Below are 20,556 nucleotides of genomic sequence, written 5' to 3' on the forward strand. Positions count from 1 at the left end.
GCCTATCTATATGGCGTCTTACATGAGACTATCTACATGGAACAGCCTGAAGGTTTTCGAATCAAAGGCAAAGAGGATAAAGTCCTCTTACTGCGCAAAGCTCTGTATGGACTGAAACAAGCAGGTCTCGTCTGGTGGCGAACACTAGACTCATACATGACAACACTCGGCTTCAAACGCCTGAGCTCTGATGCAGGTATCTTTGTCCAACGAGGAAAAGATGGCTCTTTAGTCATCGCCATCATCTACGTTGATGATGCACTCTTTGCTGGACCTGACAAGAAACTCGTAGATTCCCTTAAAGGGAAATTCATGTCACATTGGGAATGCAGAGATCTTGGTGAAGCCAAAGAATTCCTTCGCATGCGGATTAATCGTCATGGCAAAAAGATCTATATTGATCAATGCGCCTACCTTGACAAAGTCCTTAAGCGTTGCGGTATGGAAAATGCTAAAATGGCTGATACACCACTTCCTGCAGGGTTCCAACCTGAACCCACCATAGGCCAATCGAATTCTGCTCTTCGTAGCAAGTTTCAAATGGTTATTGGTTCCCTTCTCTACCTTATGTTGGGTACACGTCCCGACATCTCCTTTGCTGTTACCAAGCTTGCACAACATGCAGCTAACCCATCTCAAGAGCACCTTAACAAGGCACTCTATATTTGCCGCTACCTCCTAGGTACTAGATCATATGCACTTTGCTATGATGGTGAATCGGGTATCGGTCTCAGCGCTTGGACTGATTCGGATTGGGCTTCCGATCCCTATACACGCCGGTCACAGACTGGATTTTTCATGAAGCTTGCCAATGACATCTTCTCTTGGACCAGCCATGCGCAGAAGACAATTGCTCACTCGTCTACAGAGGCTGAGTATATGGCATTGTCTGATTGCAGCCGTCAAGTGGTTTGGATCCGTAATCTACTTGAAGAACTAGGCTATAAGCTTGACGCTATTCCTATTGCTGGAGACAATCAAGGATCCATTTTCATGGCATCAAATCCTGTCACTAGCAAGCACTCGAAACACATTGACATCCGGTATCATTATATCCGTGAAGTTGTCGAACGTGGCCTTGTGCAAGTATTCTTCGTAGATGGCAGTAACAACCCTGCAGATCTTTTCACAAAGAATCTTGGGCGTATCAAATTTGAGCTATTCCGCTCAATGCTTGGACTTGAGTTCTACTCGTCCACAAATCCTTAGGCTGTCTGCCCTGCCTGACGCCTACCGCTATTGCTTTGAGCAAAGTACTTTACTGTGCTGCTCAGCAAGGGGGTGTGTTGAACGCGGCTATGCTGTTCACATGCCACTATTATGATCATGTGTTATAATATGTCATATGTAGTCATATCTAGTTATTTACTATATGCGGATTCCTCAGTACTTCCTTATGTAATACTGTCATACAGTTATGTATATAAACAGGCCATATCCTTGTACTGGAATCCAACTTGCTTCTCTCTTACTTTTATTGCCTCACTGAGACACTAAGCTCTACTACCAGGTATGGTACTGGAGAGTGTTCCCACTACGCACTCCTTGCCTGCTCAACAATGGAACCGACCTCTGAACTTACAAATGGAGGTCACTCATTCTTTCATGAATGGATCACTGATCCTACAACAAAGATCTCCAACTCCTTTTCATATGGTAACTTTGTATATTACAGTGCAATTGCTCATGCTGACAGATAGTTGTTTCAGAAAATTCTAGTAATTTATACAACGCACTAGGTTGACCAACACTGATTTTGGCCGCACATGAAACACTAGACTGATTCCGAAGTTTCAGTATACAAAAAACATTTATTGGAGCAAAAACGAAGGAGTTTATTTTTTGCAATCTTGTCATTGATATTCCGCGTTGACAGTATAACAAATGTATCTTTAGGTGAAAACAAACTGAAAATTCAACATAAATACATTCTTCAAAATACAGATTACGGACACTGTAAACCGTACCGAAAATCACTACACCACGATGCAAAAGTTTAACAATAACCTCAATCTGTATCTAATCACATATCACCTTGCTTGCAAGGTCTATTGCACTCCGGAAGTTAAGTTGTTTTGTGCAGGCATGTTTTGGTTGTGCTTGGCCTGATGCTTTTGCCAAATGTTTACAGACAGTGACATCCTGAGCTCTGTGCTTCAACTGCAAAACCTGTATTTTCGGCTAAGGGTCCAAAAGCAGTTGAGAGCATTTCCCAGCAGTGAAAGCACTCAGAGCAGCCTGCTCTCAGTGCTTTCAGTACTGGGATCTGCTGGGATCTGCTCTCAGCCCTTAGCCAAATATCCATGTTTTGCAGATGTTGCCTTGCAGCGCACCTTATGTGCGCCGCATTCTTTCCTCAATACTCAGATTAATCAAACACAAGGCTTTTGAAGTGTGTATATCCTGTGGTGCACCTTATGTGCATTGTTTTTTTCACTTGATACTTGAACTAAAATCTACACCTTGACAAAGACACTCAGATGATACTTAGACCACCCTACACTTTTTGCATACATAAATCCTGCATCATTCCCTAGTTCCTGCCATACCAGTTCTAGTATCAATTTAACTGAAATTTATCCTTTGCCAAGCAAGGTGCAGTCCACAACAGTGGAGCCTAGTATTTACATACTGCATTGTCTTATTTTCTCCTCGAACATAATTTTGATTTACTTCTATAATTGCAAATAATCAGCATACCCGCTTGTCATGAAACCATTCAGAGTCGGGGATTGCCGTGCCAGCACGGCGCTAAGGATCTTGGGATATTCTCGCAAACCAAAGTTCACGATGAGAAATCACCTTGCTTCAATTTTGGCTAGAGACAGTTAGAGACTACAGTTGGCCAAGTTTTCGTTCAAGAATCCGGATCCATATCTTCTCGGCCCGGCTCGTTCCACATCTGCTCTCACTTGAACAAGTACTCAAACTCAGCGTTGACCTTTCCTAGTGCATACATCGCTAAATTGGCGGAAATGTTATCCAGTGTTACATCAATTATGATTTTGATCCATGCATTACCGGTCCTCACAATGCCTCACAATTCATTGTGGGGTCAGTACATCACTGCAAAAGATCCACAATGCATAATAGGATCATCACAATACTCATCGAGGTTTACAACAATATGTATGCCTAGATTATTACTATCACCTCTTTGTATCAGTATATATATATATGATGAGATATACAAGCTCATAGATTGCCTTCCATCATATAGCATATCTACTCTGTTGAACTACATAGTAGGAAATATTGATAACAACTAATCCGAGTCTGAGTCATGGCCCGGAGCTCAACTCGAGCTCGACTTCAACTCCAGCCCCCGACTCATTGCCCGGCGGTGATTGATATATTGTGGAGATGGACCATATGACCACCATGTAGCAACCCTGAAGTCAATTGAAAATACGTGGAGCAACAGGTATATAAGGCAGACCTCAAACGAACCCTTCTTTATTCCCAACTCCCACCACCTGACAAAAATCATAACTTTAACCCTCCACTAGCAGCAATTCCGTGCGACACACTCGGGAGCCCTCGGGGCGTTGCTTTGCTCCGCCCACTTGCTCCCTTCACCTGGGCCTTCATTTGTATTATTGATGCAGCCCCTCAGGATAACCGAAACCTCTACATAGAAATGTGTGTAAGTCAACTAACTACTTTGGAACGTGAGAACGACACCACTGTCAGTTCACATGATAAGTATTGCGATTTCTGTTCCACCTCTTGTGGTGCTCCTCTCAATGGAGGTTTGGACAACAAACGAAGTCTAGAGGCAATATGTTAAGATCATGTACACCGTGTAACCGTGCCAGAGCCACAGGGTGTCTAAGTGCGGAAGACGAGTGGGACAGTAGTGAAGTTATTAACAACACCGCCGTTACGCTGTTAGTCCCCGGAGATCGAGAGTAGAGAAGGGAGGAACTGAGAAGCAGCCAAGTCGGAGCGGCGGTATCGCCGGTGACGAGGAGCGAGCCAGAGGACGTCTAGTCCTAAGGTAGCGCAGAGAGTACTTCAAGGCGTTGAGCCTGAAGACTTAGAGAGCACAGAGTGGAAGAGGGAATCTAAGTCGATAATTAAACTGAGGAACTACAGTAGCGTACAAGCAGTATTTATATCTACGGAGCGGCGCAGCGGGGCGGAGCGCCAGACTAACTACTAGGAGTTATACGTGTAGTCCTGCAGGGTAAAGTAAAAGACAATAAAGAGGAACTAGAGTGAAAGGGTATGTGTAGCGAGAAAGAACAATAAGGAAGAGATTACAATAAAGGTGGATCTTCGGAATGCCGAGCGGCGGAATGGAGGCCCGAGGCATGGGCTTGACAGTATCCCCCTCTTAGGCTTGAGCCCTCGAAAGCCATTAATACCGGGAGTTGATTGGTCACCAAGGAAAAATTTTAAAGGCCGTCAGCATCGGGAATTTGGCCCGTCAGTCAGCAGGAAAATTTTCAAAAGCCGTTGGTGCCGGGGATTATCGTTAGTCATCCAAGAAAATTTTCGGTACACCGTAAACTGAGTACAACTCGAAGAAAATTTCTTGCTGGTCCGTGCGCAGTTTTGACCCTATAAAAAAGGGCCAGGTTTTGCCGCTATGGCCAAGTTCCCAAAACTCCAAGTCTACACATGTCCTCTAGTCGCACCACCACCAGAACCACCACTACCGTCGGCTCGATTCCGGTCACCGGCGCCCATCCAACTTCGCCCCCGGCCCCAACTCGCCCTTCAACGCCGGATCCCTCTGACGAGGAACGGGAGCTCGAGCTCCAATTGCAACTCACCAGGGAGAAGAACCGGAAGAGGAAGGAGGAAAAAAGGAAGGCGGAGGAAGAAGCTAGACAGAAAGCAGAGGAGGAGAGGCAGAGGCAAGAGGTCGCCAAGCGGGCCGCCAATGCCAGAAGATTGGAGGAAGAGGCAGCGGAGAAGAGAAGGAGGATTGCGGCAGCCGCGGCAGCGCGAAACCGCCGGGGCCCTTCCCCAGGGGAAGCATCTACTTCCGCTCGTCGAGTGGAAGTAGAAGTTCCTCGGGTGGTTAGGAAAGCCAAGGGCAAACAGAGGATAGAGGTGAGTGATTTCTGCCATATCCTCACCGACTTACTAACTCTAAGTTTTTTAGGCTAGCGGCGGAGATCCGGACGATGGCGGAGATGGCGGAGATGATGACGATGAAGACGACGATGAGCGAGTTCCCTGCGAACGATGCAGGAACAAGAAGATCCCTTGCCAGATGCAGGCTGGCAAGAGGAGTTCAATTATTTGCAAACCCTGTCACGACGCTAAGGTCAGATGCTCGTACTCCGGGCGGCCTTCGACGGTGAAGCGAGAGGGGGGAGGACAACCGATCGGCGAGCGCCTGGCGATCTTGGAGAGCCAGATGGCTCAGCTGCTGGCAGACAACCGGCAGCTTCGAGAGGGCCAGTTGAAGGACAACACCTACAACCGCCATATCAACCGCAAGTTGGACTGGTTGATGACGGACGCCGCGAGAAGGAGGAAAACGCCACCGGAGATGCCGGAACCAGGACCTTCGCGGCTGCCGAAGAAGAGGAGAAGGGTCGTGGATAGTGAGGAGGAAGAAGAGGATAGGAGGATAGGAGAAGAAGAGGATGGAGAAGGAGAGGAGGAGGTAGAGGAAGAGGGAGAACCGGCGCCGAAGAAGGCCCGGTCGGAGAAAGGGAAGGAGAGAGCGGAGTAGAGTAACATCGGACATCGGACATCGGCCTTCGGCCATCTTCTTGTACTCTTCTTGTTGCCCTGCCTTCGTTATATAATTTTGTTTTTTGGACTTTGTATATATAAAAAAAAATGTTAACTCGATTTTGAAATCGGAAAGCGAATGGGCCGCGAAGCGGCGTAAGAAGTAATTAGTACGAAGTGTAATTAGTCTAAGTGTGAAAGAAATATAAGTGAAATAGTAGATAGAAGGAGAATGTAAGCAATTAAGAGAAAGAGATAAACACTCAATTTGCTATCATCGTGTTTATCCTCTAAACGCACAAAGTAGACTTCGGCGGAGCGCGGCGAAAAAGGGAAATGGAATAAAATGATTTTTTTTTTGATCAAGGTCCAGGTTTGTGAGGGTATCGGGCGTGGAACGCCGGTACAAGTTCGTCAGCATGTAATTCATCAGCAGCAACCCAAGAGAACTCATCATCAGTACCTTCGTAACCGGCCCACCGAATGTAATAACGTAGAGGACAACGTTTATACCTTCTGTCCAGCTTGGAGTCGAGGATTTCGGCAACGTTGTACTCCTCTTCACCATCAACTTCAATTGGAGGTGGAGGAGATTGAGTACGATTCGGGAACGGGTTCGGCGTAACCGGCTCCAGCTGTGAGACGTGGAATACCGGGTGAATTCGGCGAAGATAGTCTGGGAGCTTGAGCTCATAAGACAAAGTACCAGGTCGACTGATGACCTTGAAAGGGCCAAGATATTTTTCTGAGAATTTTTCAGTAGGACGAGTAGAACGAATGTGCTTAGCAAGAACGAATACTTCGGAGCTGATCGGGAACTCCGGGTGCGAGATTCTTTTTCTGTCAGCTTGTTCCTTGTAACGAGACTGAGCTAAAAGGATTTCCTCTCGAAGGAAGACGTGGAGTTCATCGAGATTGACGACGAAGTCTCTGGCTAGATCAGACTTCATGTCGACCTCGGGCCGAACAGTGATATTTGGGTGGTATCCTTTGTTAGCGAAGAATGGAGTAATACCAGTGGAAGCATTGGGAGCGTTGTTATAGGCGAACTCGGCGATCGGGAGTAAAGGTGACCAGTTGCTCAATGAAGTCCATAGAGATGGAGTCCCAGGGTCGGACCGGAACCGGCAAAGGTTTCAACAAGCCGTAAGGTCGGTGACGGCGGGGCTTATTGCGACCACAGATAGTGCAAGAGGTAACGTAGTCACGAACAAAGTCTCTGACCTTGGGCCAGGTGTATTGACGACGTACAGCTTCTAGAGTGCGGTTCTGGCCGAAATGGCCGGAGAGTGGATGATCATGGAAATAACGAAGGACTTGAAGGCGAAGGTCGCCGTGATTAGGAACATAAATACGGTCGTCAAGGCGTAGTAGCTTGTCACTACCTAAGCTCCAACGTTCATTGGAAGGATCTTTAGCAAGTTCCAAACCAGCAACGGAGCTCGGATCGGCGGGAAGGGCGAGAATGATAGCTTGGTGTAGAGCTTCGATATCCATGATGATCGAGGCTCGTAAAACGGGGCCTTCCAGGAAGGTAGTTCGAAGAGACGCAGTGAGTTGTTCGTTAGTAAAGATAGGGCGAACGTTATGAGGGTTCACTTGGGCGTAGCCGATATCCCCCTCTTTAGGGTAGACGTCCCATCGTCTAGTTATCGAATCAGGTTTCTCGCCGAGTTTCCCCGGTCGGAAGCGAATGACCATATTAAATTGATGTAAAAATTCTGACCATCGGACCTGTCGGCGTGTAAGAACCTTGGTAGTAGAGAAATACTCAAGATTCTTGTGATCGGTGACGACGTCCACCGGATCACCCGAACCTTCCAGATAATGACGCCAAGCTTTAAAGGCCTCGAAGATGGCCAGTAGCTCTTTGTCGTGTGTATCGTAGTTGAGTTCCGCCGCATGAAGCGTTCTGGAAAGGAAGGCTAGAGGATGAATTTCACCGTCAGCATATTGGATGGAAAGAATAGCCGCAATGGCGTAATCGGAAGTGTCGGTCTCCACGATAAGTGGGCAATTCGGCTCCCAATGGGCCAGTATCGGCGCAGAAGTAAAAGCGATTTTGAGGTTTTCGAAGGCCTCTTGACAGCTGCTGTCCCAGATCCAGGGAGCGCCTTTTCGGGTAAGCCGAGTCATCGGCACAACGATATCGCTATAATTATAAATAAAACGACGATAGAAATTTGCGAAACCCAAGAAGGACTGAATGTCCTTAACCTTCCTCGGGACCGGCCACTCTAGAACTGTCTGAACTTTCTCCTTGGACATAGTCAATCCGTCGGGAGAAAGAATATAACCCAAATACTCAACAGTATCCATATTGAATTCGCACTTGTCGGGGTTGGCGTAAAGCCGATGTTTCCGTAACCGCCGAAGAACCTCCTTAACGTGTTCTCGGTGTTCTTCTGGCGTATCAGAGTAGATTAGAATATCGTCAAGATAGACAATAACACAGACATCGAGCATGTCAGAGAAGATGTCATTAACAAACCGCTGGAAAGCTGCAGGGGCGTTCGTAAGGCCGAACGGCATGACCTTCCATTCGTAAGAGCCGTAGCGGGTCCGAAAGGTGGTCTTCCATTCGTCACCTTCAGCGATTCTGACCAGATGATAAGCGTGAGCGAGATCCAATTTGGTGTATATTTTAGCTCTTTTCGGAGCGTCGAGGAGATCTGATATGAGTGGGAGTGGGTAACGATCCTTTTTGGTGATACGATTGAGTCCACGGAAATCAACGCAAAGGCGAAGTTTGCCGTCTTTCTTCGGGACAAAAAGGACCGGAGCGCCGTGAGGAGAGGATGATGGGGTAATGGCACCAGTAGCCAGCTGTTTGTCAATAAAGTCTTTAAGGGCGACTAGCTCCTTTTCAGACAAAGGATAAATACGGCCGAGAGGCGGCGAAGCGCCTTCTTCCAAGTCAATCTTCAGGTCGTAAGGTCTGTGTTCAGGAAGTGAATCTGCAGCAATCTCGTCGAAGACGTCTGCAAACTCTGCGTACTCTTCGGGGATAGAAGGATGGAGTGGAGGGACAGTAGGAGTGGTGGAAGAGCGGTCGGCGGCGCGAGCCGCGACCTCTGAGTGGATAGCACGGAGTAGAATGGGTTCCATACCAGCGTCCTTGCAAGCCCTGTTAAAGACTGCAGCACTGACGAGTGCAATGTCGACCTCGGGAGTTTCCAGTTGAGCAGCGAATTGAGAGACCGTAGGATAAGAATAGATGGGTTCAAAGGGGAATTTGGACAAAAGGGGCTTGGCCCGTGGAGTCCGAGAGCGGCAGCGAGAGCGAGAGCGAGGTGAGTCCCCAGGAGGGGTCTCCTGAATTGTCGGTGAAACCGACGGCGAAGGTTCCGGTAGCGGAACAGCGACCTTTGCAACAACGGGGTTGATAGCAGAAGGTACAGACGTCTGTGGAGAATCAAGGTGTGAAGTGTTACGGAACGTAATGTTTCGAGATGCCCAGTCAATCAACGGATTGTAGCGGGATAAGAAACTGTAACCTAATACTGCTTTACAAGATGAATCTAAATGAGTAACATAAAAGGGTAATAGAAGCAGCTCGCCAGAAGGGAACCGAACGGCGATATTCGCCATATCGGTAATGGGTTTAGAAGATAATGAACCATCAAAAAGACGAAGATTAACAGGAGAAATTTTGGTCGTAGGGATAGAATTTTGTGAAACATAACGAGTATCAATGAAAGAGTCAGTAGAACCAGAATCAACAAGAGTAGGAAATTTAAGAAGAGCAGAAATAGGTTCGGCCGGCGCGGCCGAATCGGATAAAGGAAATTCAGTAGTCAATGATATTACAAGAGATCATTCAATGGAGGAAAGAGCGGACGCGTTGAGATATAACTCCCCAGGTGAGGTACGAACCTGATCAACGCAGCTCCCGTTTCGTACCGGGGAACAAGAGCTGCGGATTAGTTTTCTGAATCCTCTTCAACAACCTCAATGGTTGCTTCGGGGGTTTCTTCAACCTCGGCAGCGCGGCCCTTCGATTCTCGGGCCTTTCGCTTGTTGCAGTCAGCAATCTGATGCTTACCACCGCAGAAGAGACAAAGATTGTTCTTCATCCTTCTTTCCCGTTCGGAGGGAAGTACCTTACCATCTGCTCCTAGATGGTTGAATGCGGGGCGCTGACCGCCGGATTGGCCGGAATTCGAAGAGTTCTGGGGCTTACCATTGTTGTTAGGCTTACCACCAGAGAAGGGTTTAGGTTTCGGCGTGAACGGCGCCGAAGAGCCCGAAGGCTGAGAATTGTTGTGCTGGTTAGTAGAACCAGTCTTGAAGTCCGAGGAACCCTTCTTCGGGTTCCGAGCAATAAAAGGCTTACCAGCCTCACGCTTCTTGGTTTCTTCGCGCTTCCAATAACGGTTGTCAATGCGAAGAACTTCCAGACGATAAGCGGCGAGCGTCGCCGGTTCGGGCAACCGCGCCATTTCATCCTTGATACGTTCAGCCAGGCCTCGTCCATAAGCCCATTTCAGGGCGGCAGAATCCCAGTTGGTGCTAGCAGCCAGGGTGTTGAACCGGATGTTGTACTTCCGGATATTCTCGGTTTCCTTCATCTTAAGGTTACCAAGGGCGTCCTCGGCCTCGCCTTGGGCGTCGTAAACGCCGAAGTTGTCCTGTAGCTCCTTTACAAGGGCCGTGAAGGACGACGTCCAGGCCGGCAGCGAGTCGAGGTCCGGGTCGAGGATATCAGGGACAAACCATTCTTTGGCTGACCCACTGAGATAAGAAAGAGTATAATTCACCTTCCGTTGGTCGGTGAAGTACTTGGGGCGGTCATTAAAGACCAGGGCGAGATTGACGAAGAACGTCTTGAGTTTTCGGGGATCCGAACCGTCGAATACCTCTGGCTCCTTGACCTTGCTCTTGGATTCAGAGCTGTCAGAGGGACGGCCGAGAGCGGCGAGGACGGTCCCAAGGGTCTCAATGGAACCCTTGAACCCCGAGAGAAGTTCCAACATAGCACGTTGCTCGTTGGGGATGTCAGGAGAGATTGGGGAACGGGGTCCACTAGGTCCACCAGGACAGCCGGGACCGCCGGGACCACCAGGACCACCAGGTCCACTGGGGTCACCAGGTTCACCACGCGGTAAACCGCCGGAATCGTCATCCAGATCGTCGTTGTTATTATCGACGCCCGGATCGTCGGGGTCGACAGGAGGGTCTTGATCATCGTGATCACCAGTGTCCAAATCGAAGTGAGGAGGTGGGTCACGAGGAGATTCAGAAGCAGCGCGACGTTGGGGTTGTTTCCCCGTACGGCGGGCTAAGGCTTGGAGGATTGGCGAATCAATTCGAGTAGTAGACCGGCCCCGAGCCGGAGCGACCACGGGGGGTTGTCCACGGCGAGGGGTCAGGACTTGAACAGGTTGTCCGTCACCAGTGTACAAGGTGCTGTACTCAAATTGTTGTTCCTCTTCCATGGCTTCAGGAAGAGTCGACGTAGTAGGAACTGTGGCTGGACCGAAACCGCGATTACGGCGACGTGGTTGACCGATGGCAGAGATAGAGTCGGAGAATGGGGCAAATGATTGAGCTGTAGTGAAGAAAGTGTTTTCTTCGGAGTTAGCTCTAGATTGAGCTCGAGTTCTCGGAGGCATAAAAAATGATATGTCAGTACGACGTTAACGGATTGAGTTTAATTATACTGTTAAGATCATGTACACCGTGTAACCGTGCCAGAGCCACAGGGTGTCTAAGTGCGGAAGACGAGTGGGACAGTAGTGAAGTTATTAACAACACCGCCGTTACGCTGTTAGTCCCCGGAGATCGAGAGTAGAGAAGGGAGGAACTGAGAAGCAGCCAAGTCGGAGCGGCGGTATCGCCGGTGACGAGGAGCGAGCCAGAGGACGTCTAGTCCTAAGGTAGCGCAGAGAGTACTTCAAGGCGTTGAGCCTGAAGACTTAGAGAGCACAGAGTGGAAGAGGGAATCTAAGTCGATAATTAAACTGAGGAACTACAGTAGCGTACAAGCAGTATTTATATCTACGGAGCGGCGCAGCGGGGCGGAGCGCCAGACTAACTACTAGGAGTTATACGTGTAGTCCTGCAGGGTAAAGTAAAAGACAATAAAGAGGAACTAGAGTGAAAGGGTATGTGTAGCGAGAAAGAACAATAAGGAAGAGATTACAATAAAGGTGGATCTTCGGAATGCCGAGCGGCGGAATGGAGGCCCGAGGCATGGGCTTGACACAATATAGCTGGAAGTGTTTGCAATCTAGATGAGATTGGATGAGATGTACGTTGTCTTCACCTTTTTCTTTGGTGAATATCACTAATAAAAAGTAACAAGTGTCCGATCCCGAGCATGGCTTTGCTAGTTCTGTCCCTTTATTGTGGTCTATTGCTTATGTGACTATCCGTGTGAGTAGTCATCTTGGGTTCCCGTCTCTAAACTCACGACAATTCTTCAGTTTGATATTGTTCCTACACTACACTTACAATGATGACAATTATCAAGACTGATTGAACTTGCCATTGATTTTTTGGGGTACCCATTGACGAAGAGATGGAAGAGCTGCTCAAATGGTAAGCTGAGTGTGTATACAAGTTTTTTTTCCAAGTTGTTGTTTTCTGATCTCGCGTTTGTTGTAGTCATATTTCACGGGCATGAGCTCTGCTGCCAACAGCCGTGGCACCGAAATGGTGGTCTATTGTTGTCACCTGCGTAGTCGTACCGTAACTATGTTTATGATGTAGTGAATGATTATCTATTTCTCCCAATCTGCTCAGTGAATGTTCGTCCGTACGTTAATCAGTTTGAGATCAGAATACCTATCTCCCCAATAACATTTATGATTGTATCATCTACATACTTGATGCATGGTATTGACATGGGATTGCTTGTTCACTACATGGAGGTCGAGAGAATATGAATCCTGTGTAAGTTATACAGGGTATCATAATAATATTGTGATCTGACTTTGAGAGTTATGAAAAGTGGTGGTGCAATGTAATGCGCCAAATACTATTGCGGGGTAGTTACGATATCACACTGTGATTACAACACCCTTATCCCTTACAATAGGTTACATCTGCCCATAATATTTCCGCTTATTTAGCGATGTAGAACAAAGGCAATTCAGACAAGGTTAGTGACGGGATATCCTAGTTCATTCAAATCTGGCTACAAGGATTTCGGTCAAGAAGCGCGCGTTCACATTGCACGAATCGTGTATCGAGTACAGACCGTCGCGCGTTGGTTTCGAGTAGAGAGGAGCATGACTGGCAGAAGGTACTGCACTGAAATTTGAACAGAAATATATCCATCTCCGTCGTTATTACTCTAGTAATTATCTATGGAATCAGCCCTTGTTCAAGGAAGAGCAAGGCTTGTACATGAATTCCTCCATACTTATAACAATCTGATGGCCTGAATGATTGTCAAAAGTGAAGGGAAAAAAAGCTTTGGAGTCCAGAATCTAAAGGACATACATAGGTAAAATCAAAGCTGAATACTAGTAGTACCAGCAAAAGCGACGCGTACAAAGTACGAAAAACAGTCCGAAAAGAGGAATCATAAAAACATAGGTATAACTTTAGGTAAAGTCAGATATTGATACAACTTTGGAAAAGCTTCTTCATTCCCTGTCTCTGATCCTTCCTTACCACCAACATACCGGTTCTTTCCCCACCCTCTGTCCCAAGAAAACCCCGATCTCACTCCCCAAAAAATCTCAAAGCTTGAACTCGGCCGAAGCCACCTGCAACTTCGCCGCCGCCGCCTCATCTACGAACCAAAACAACTGCCCAGGATGCACAGGCTTAACCCTAGAGGCTGGCAACCCCTTCTCGGGACTATCCAATACCTCACTCAGGATTTCCGCCTTACCCGCTCCCACAGCAACAAACACTACTCTCAACGCATGATTAATCACCGGATAAGTCAGCGTAATCCTGTTCGGCGGAGGCTTCGGCGAGTCCTCGATATACGCTACCCACCGATCTTCTTCCGCCAGAAGTTCGTGGCCGGGGAATAGAGAGGCTGTATGCCCATCGGGACCCATTCCAAGAAGGATAACGTCGAATACAGGGAACCGGGCAGCGTCTTTCTGTGCGAATTCTTTAATGAGCTCTTTCTCATAAGCGTCTGAGAGCTCTTCGAGGTCGGAGAGTAAAGAGATATCAATAGTGTGGATGTTTTCTTTAGGGATTGGGACTTTGTTGAATAGCTCGGTTGAGCATAGTAGATGATTAGAGTCCGGATCGGTGAGTGGCACAACGCGTTCGTCTGCATAGAATACTTGCCTAAATCGATAGTGTTAGTTTTGAGATTAACTTTGGATAAGATCTGTTGGTACTTGCCACATATCCCATTTGACGGCAGGATTACCTATAAGACCACTGAGCTGCTTCGGAAGAGAACCACCGGATAAAGCGATGGTGAATCTTCCTTTCTTGTCAATGGCTTCCTTCTGAGCTTTGAGTATGAATGATGCCAGAGATGAAATAAGAACCTCTGGCGAGGCAAAAGAATGAATGATAGGCGGGTTTGGTGGATGATGCGACATTTCCGAGATGGATGTTATCGAAGGAGAGAAAAGTTATTCAAAAACGTCATCACACGCTTATTTCTAATCTCCGTCAAGACCGTCCGTCCGTCCGATATCATATCAAATTGGCATTAACAGTGTTGGTAACAAGTAACAAGGTCATTATATATGTACGACAGATGAAGAGAAGAGGCAGCGTCGCGAAAAGAAAAGAAAAAGGCGGTAACGCTACAAGGTCCAACGTAAACCTTTGTACAAACTAGCTCCTCGTGCTCAGCAGTTGCAGCCGTAGCTTTGCGAGCTCTCAGAGTCCAGTTGGATGGGGTCAGGGTAGTCGACATACCTAGAGGAGCGATGAGAACTTTTGTGAGACATTGACAAAACTATCACCCAGGTACTGACAATTGTTCTTCAGCTTCTTGAGTCAGTGCATTCTTTGCCACTGTTTGGAACGCCTGTTCAACATTGATAGCCTCTTTCGCAGAGGTTTCGAAATACGGAATGTTGCCTTTGGATTGACACCATGTCATTGCACGTTTCTGGGTGACCTGCAAAGTAAAAGAAAAGAAGAAAAATTAGCTTCATGTAATCCACGGAAGTCCTTACGAACCACGCACCTGTCGTTTATTCTCCTCCACATCAATCTTATTCCCCAACACCACAAACGGGAAATTCTCTGGGTCATGTGGACTTGCCTGTATAAGGAACTCGTCCCGCCAACTGTCAAGCGTCTCAAACGATTTGGCGCTGTTTACGTCGTACACCAATACACAGCAGTCTGCTCCTCGGTAAAAGGCTACTCCAAGTGATTGGAAGCGTTCTTGACCTGCTGTATCCCAAAGCTACAGCAAGAGCAGGAAGAAACAGAGTTCACTCTCAATATATGTAGAATGAGAGAATAGAACCACGCACCTGCATCGTAACAAGCCGGTCGTCCACCATTACTTCTTTCGTAAGACTGAAGACATTGATGATAAGCATTCAAGTGAATCGTGCTGCAAAGCGCAGAAACACACAAGTCGGCACCGATAGTGGCCTTGTACTGGTTGCTAAACCGTTTGTTCACATATTGGTTCATGAGAGATGTCTTTCCGACACTGTATAACAGCAATAGTTGAACCTCAAGTGCCAATGTGTGAAATGTGGTAGAACGAACCCGCTGTCACCGAGAATGATAACCTGTAAATGTTCATGGGTGATTGGATAAAGAATTTCTGCAAAAGACATACTTTGAGAAGAACGCGGCCCATTTGTAGTAAGAGAGGGTGGTAGTAAGTGGTGAACCGAGGAAGCGCCGTTGAGACGCTCAGCTAATAGCCTGATACGGTAAGTAAAATCAGACCTCTTGCAGAACCACCTCAGTTGGGTCTGCAATGGCTGACCCAGCATGGCAAGAACTCATCCGAATCCGCCTCACAGAGCGCAATGCCAACGAAGCTTCATTTTCTGCTGTTATCGAGCAATGTACTTCCTAACCCATTTATCATGCTTTCCATCCAACTCACTTCAATTGATTTCCCTTCCTAGACCGACGTCTTGCTCAACAAACTAAGATTCTCAAAGAGCGCAACTCCTCATTATTAAGAGCAGTCACCTCGGTCAAAGGAAATCCCAGCAGCTCAACGGTATACGTAGCAGGAACAGGCGACGAGTACGTCCACATCTATCATCGCACTCAGTCTAAAATCAACTTCCTTTCTTCCTCTACAGCAACAACCCCGTCCGAACAGCCTACATCACCTCTCTCGAGTCCCAAATATCCTCCATGCGCGATGAAATGGCCGGTGTATACAAAACCCAAGGTCAGAATACACAGCGGCTCCTAGCTATGACAGAGACTCTTCGCGAGAAGGAGGAGTTATCGAGAGTAGATGCGGAAGCTCTAAGAAAATCAAAAGACGAGCTTACGATCCTCCGGAGAAAGGTCGACCAGCATAATGAGATTATGACCGAAAAGGATCGGACTGTCCAGGTATGTTTTGAGCAATTCCTTCTATCTATTTCACTAGATGATTATTCGCACTATCATACAGATCCTTCACGACGAAATTAGCACTCTCCAACTCGAGCTCGGCCAAATCGAAGAGCGGAACGCGACCCTCACCAAAGACAACGCCAAACTCCTCCAGCGGTGGCTGGATGCCAAACAGACAGAGGCGAACAAAATGAACGAGGCAAATGATTTTTACGAGGATATGCGGTCGAAACATCAGGCGGTGCTTACTTGGAGAGATGGTTCTGCTGCAGGGGAAACCGGTACTAATCCCAGTTCGGTGTCGGGAAACGGGGAGGCGAGGGACCCAGATCTGTCTGCGGAGATGAAGGATGGGATACCCTCGACGATGCAGAAGCACGCGGATCAGACACAGAATGGTTGATGATTGATGAAGATGATTAGCTCAATCATTTCTGTGCTCAGTCTTCTGTACCCTGGATGTTTACTTTGTGTCCATACCCTTGTATCTATATGATATCCCCGATTTCGCAATCCAATCTTATCACTCACTTAGGCACCAAGCATGGCTTTATACGTTACTGAGCTAGATTATTTGTCCTAAATACTGCAGAATGAGGAAACGAAGTCAGGCGCCGTTCAGAGATACAGAAAAACTCATTTGGAACAAGATGTTTCGGTACAGAGGCGAGCAATTTCACGATTAGGTAGAACAACTGGGCAAAATTTATACTGAAGTACGAAAGAGAAAATTGGAGAGGGAGGGGAAAAGATAAAAGAAAACGGATTCATTTGTTCTGGATCAAAGGAGACATTGCAGTGATACAAGCATAGTCACAGGAAAATACGAGAATCGTCAGAAATACGTCAATGAGAGAGACAGTATGGACGACAAGAGGAAAACCTGATATACTATGATGCAGAAGGGACAAGAATGAACAAGTGGAACTGAAAGATAAAGAGAAAGAGAAAAGGCATTCGAATATATCAGAGGAATCTGACTATATATTTAGAAAGGGAAGAGAGAAATAAGATATACTTCGAGTGAGAAGCACGATACACGAGATTTAGTGCAGATGTGGTCAAGTCGAAACACGCAATCAGGAGAAGCAGACAGGCAAAATTGTAATTATGTGAAATCGCACATGTAGCATTGATGAGGTTTATTGGGTTTAAGGAGCACCCATCTGGGTATCCACGCCAGGCTGCTGACCAGCCTGCTGTCCGTAGTAACCTAAACGCAATCAGTGTTCGCTAGATTCAAAGAAACATGTGATTACACACCTCCCCAGTAATTCGAATAATACGACGAAGGGTCAGCAGCCCACTGGGCTTGCCCAGCTTGTCCGGCCGCAGCAGCATCAGCGCCAGGAGCCTGGCCACCAGGAGCGAGACCAAGACCAGCGGCACCAGCAGCAGGTTGAGGCATACCACCAGCGCCGGGAGCACCAGCACCAGGAGTCCCCGCAGCCTGGTTCGGGAAACCGCCGTACCCACCATATGCGTACTGACCAAACGTATTAGGCTGAGGCATTCCGTACATGGGCTGAAGCAATGAATATCATAAGTGTTTTGCTTTCATTTTTGTACTGTATGAAAATCCCAGAACTTACCATGTTACCATATGGAGCAGCGGCACCAGCGGTCGGACTGATAGGAGCAGGAGCAGCACCATCAGCTCTATCCTTACCCCAACTGCACTTGATAGATCGTCCATGCACCATCTGACCTTGAAGTTGAACGATGGCCATTGCAGCGTGTTCGTGCGTATCAAGCTTGACGAACGCAAAGCCTCGGTCGGCTTGCATGCGGATTTCGGAAAGATAACCAATAGACTGGAATAGCGGGATAAGGTCCGCCTGAGTGCAGTAAGGCACCAAATTTCCAACGTAGACGGTGGTATTATACGCAGGAGTCTGCTGGACGACAGATTCATAGGAAAGGGGGCCGCCTTGGAAGTTGATTGGAGCAGGCGCAGTGCCGAGATTTCCTGCTCCAGGATGTTGAGGGCTGGATGTCATGGCAGGACTACCCTGAGTCTTTTGATTTGCCCAGTTTACACGAATAGCGCGAGAACCTAACCACTCCCCGTTCATTGTGGCAATGGCCTGCTCAGCATCTGTCTTGTCGCGGAACGCCAGGAAACCGTAGCCACGAGACTTGCCCGAGTTCATATCCCACATGACCCTCGCATCCGACATAGTCCCGAAAGCACTGAAAGCCTTGGCAAGTACCTCATCGTTTACCTCCGGGCTGAGATCGCCGACGAAGACATGATAATGCCCAGTCGTATCTTCTTTGTTTTGTTGACCTTGGTAAGCCCAATTGACGCGAATCTCTGTGTCGAAGATTTTGCGGCCATTAAGAGTCTGGAGAGCAGTCTCTGCGGCACGCATGTCCATGTATTCAACGAAACCGTAGTTGAGGCCTCCGTGCTGGTAATTGCGGTCGGGAATAATTTTGACGTGCTGAACAGGACCAGCGACAGCAAAAATTTCGGTGAGCATGTATTCTGTGACTCTAGGGCTTAGATTGCCGACGTAAAGGTGGGCGCGCCTCTGTGGTTGACAACGGTAACGCGACACAGCACAAACTGATCAGCGCGATAAGAAGGCATGAAAATAAGTAAAAAACGTACCGGTGCCTCAGCTACGCTTCCCATACCCATTGGATTCATGATTGAGGAAAGATGAAAAGAAATGAGATCTGAAATGGATAAGTAAGCTAGGGGTGTCGAGAAAAGACAGAAAAAAGTCGCACGAAAGACAGGAAGAGAGAGACAAGTCCGTCAGAGAGAGAGAGGATAAAGCAGAGGAGAGAGATGAGAGACTAGAGAGGAAAAGAGAAAGGAGAAAGATTTGAAGACAGAAACCTAGAGCCAGTAAAAGTCGAAGCGACAAGTCACAGTCAGAGTGATATCGGTCTTCCCACGCAAGCGTGTCGGGCTGCGGCTTCTGGTAATCGGAATCAGATTATTTTTAAATTTTTGATCCTTCCCGAGCTTGTATCGAATACGACACTAGTAGACTACTTGGTAGGTACATTGAGTAGCAGGTTACCCTTTCCACTGGGTACATAAGTTACGTTGGGATTCTGTGATAAAGAAGTCGCGATTGCTTTGCTTGCTTCAATTCTCCGCAGAGTAACAAACGCTTCACCGGCCTTGTCCAGAGCTTGCGAGATCGTGCGGGCAGCTTGCGCTTCTCCTTCTGCCCGTATAACGGCAGCCTGTTTCTCTTGTTGTGCCTAACAAAAACAAAGTGCAAAGTTAGAACCAGATTAGACAAACTCGACGTTCGGAATGATAAGCACCTTTTCAACAATGAACTTAGCCCTTTCAGCGTCTAGAAGGAATTATCAAGTTGGCGGATACACCTCCCAGGAATAGCGTGTAGCTCACCTTGCTGTGCAATCTGCTTAGCTTCGACGGCTGATGTGAATTCCTGAAAACTCAAATGAGTAACAATAATACGAAAGGCTTTTGCTGAATAGCACAGTGCGTACCTTTCCAAATGTTAGGTGTGTAATCGACACATCCTCAAGCAGAATGTTGAATTCCCCTGCTCGAGTAAGTAAATCCTCACGAATCCTCGAGGAGACCTATATTGACATTACCCAGTCAACAGTATCACAAATGACAAAAACAAACTACTTACCACTTCTCGCTGAGTGATGAGCTCTGCAGCGTCAAACTGAGCGACAATGCTTTTAAGGACTTCATTTCCAATAGAAGGCAGCACTCTCTCATCATAATCCAGTCCAAGACTTTGGTAAATTTCGGGCAGGTGCTCGACATCCGGTCGCGACAAAACACGGAGGGTGATCGAAACCATTTGAAGATCCTTCGAACCAGTAGTTGTGGATATATTCTAGAGCGTTCGCCATATTTGTCATTGACATCGAGTGTCGCCCTAAACAATTGCGTACCCTAGGCTTAATTCGGACATCGTACAAAATGGCACGCTGAAGCCCAGGAACGAGGAAATGTGTTCCTTCTCCGGAAGCCTATTTCAATGCATCGTCGTATATTACATAGTAAGAGTATGTTTGGGAAAATGACTAGCAGCAACTCACAATGTTCCTCACTCCAGAAAACCTATCGAACATGACTGCCCGGTAACCTCCCGGAACATCATAAATACTAGCCTGAATTCCAGTTATCCCAATGGCAAGTGGCACTATCAGCATTATGAGTGACTTCTCCAAAGGAGCAGCAAGTCTTACATACCAATAAGCCGTGAAAGATTTTGAGAAAGTGCCATCGAAAGAAGGAAGGAAACTGAAGGACTATTCGGACTATTATGTACTGTTGCCGGCTCGACGCGTCTGGCGGCAGCCTTGAGCGCTAAAGTGACTGCCTGCTCCAAACAAATCGATACTACATCTAGTCTCATCTAG

General features: G+C 47.4%; 5 protein-coding genes across 5 annotated transcripts; 1 reads left to right on the top strand and 4 right to left on the bottom strand.

Moving 5' to 3' along the window:
• Positions 1 to 13,388: 13,388 nt before the first annotated feature.
• On the bottom strand, positions 13,389 to 14,222 carry C8R40DRAFT_1158027 (uncharacterized protein; the record flags this gene model as incomplete). The annotated part of the gene is made up of 2 exons (XM_046229692.1): positions 13,389 to 13,959; positions 14,017 to 14,222. 2 exons carry the CDS (start codon positions 14,220 to 14,222, stop codon positions 13,389 to 13,391), a joined length of 777 nt encoding a protein of 258 aa, XP_046091569.1.
• Positions 14,223 to 14,477: 255 nt separating this feature from the next.
• Positions 14,478 to 15,454, bottom strand: C8R40DRAFT_1165443 (ras-related protein Rab7; the record flags this gene model as incomplete). Its single annotated transcript, XM_046230689.1, has 7 exons — positions 14,478 to 14,547; positions 14,607 to 14,752; positions 14,822 to 15,046; positions 15,117 to 15,162; positions 15,221 to 15,301; positions 15,361 to 15,383; positions 15,434 to 15,454. The coding sequence occupies 7 exons, from the start codon at positions 15,452 to 15,454 to the stop codon at positions 14,478 to 14,480; spliced, it is 612 nt and encodes a 203-aa protein (XP_046091570.1).
• A 123-nt stretch (positions 15,455 to 15,577) lies between these two features.
• C8R40DRAFT_1033903 (ATG16-domain-containing protein) lies at positions 15,578 to 16,582 on the top strand (the record flags this gene model as incomplete). The annotated part of the gene is made up of 4 exons (XM_046223376.1): positions 15,578 to 15,668; positions 15,732 to 15,855; positions 15,915 to 16,176; positions 16,214 to 16,582. 4 exons carry the CDS (start codon positions 15,578 to 15,580, stop codon positions 16,580 to 16,582), a joined length of 846 nt encoding a protein of 281 aa, XP_046091571.1.
• An 852-nt stretch (positions 16,583 to 17,434) lies between these two features.
• C8R40DRAFT_1033721 (polyadenylate-binding protein) lies at positions 17,435 to 18,835 on the bottom strand (the record flags this gene model as incomplete). Its single annotated transcript, XM_046223361.1, has 3 exons — positions 17,435 to 17,704; positions 17,772 to 18,716; positions 18,797 to 18,835. The coding sequence occupies 3 exons, from the start codon at positions 18,833 to 18,835 to the stop codon at positions 17,435 to 17,437; spliced, it is 1,254 nt and encodes a 417-aa protein (XP_046091572.1).
• Positions 18,836 to 19,185: 350 nt separating this feature from the next.
• C8R40DRAFT_1158031 (prohibitin) lies at positions 19,186 to 20,420 on the bottom strand (the record flags this gene model as incomplete). Its single annotated transcript, XM_046229693.1, has 8 exons — positions 19,186 to 19,404; positions 19,471 to 19,502; positions 19,559 to 19,601; positions 19,663 to 19,758; positions 19,815 to 20,027; positions 20,086 to 20,163; positions 20,233 to 20,336; positions 20,387 to 20,420. The coding sequence occupies 8 exons, from the start codon at positions 20,418 to 20,420 to the stop codon at positions 19,186 to 19,188; spliced, it is 819 nt and encodes a 272-aa protein (XP_046091573.1).
• Positions 20,421 to 20,556: the final 136 nt, after the last annotated feature.

Source organism: Lentinula edodes (genome assembly GCF_021015755.1).
Source record: "Lentinula edodes strain Le(Bin) 0899 ss11 chromosome Unknown C8R40scaffold_2, whole genome shotgun sequence".
Lineage (NCBI taxonomy): Eukaryota > Fungi > Basidiomycota > Agaricomycetes > Agaricales > Omphalotaceae > Lentinula > Lentinula edodes.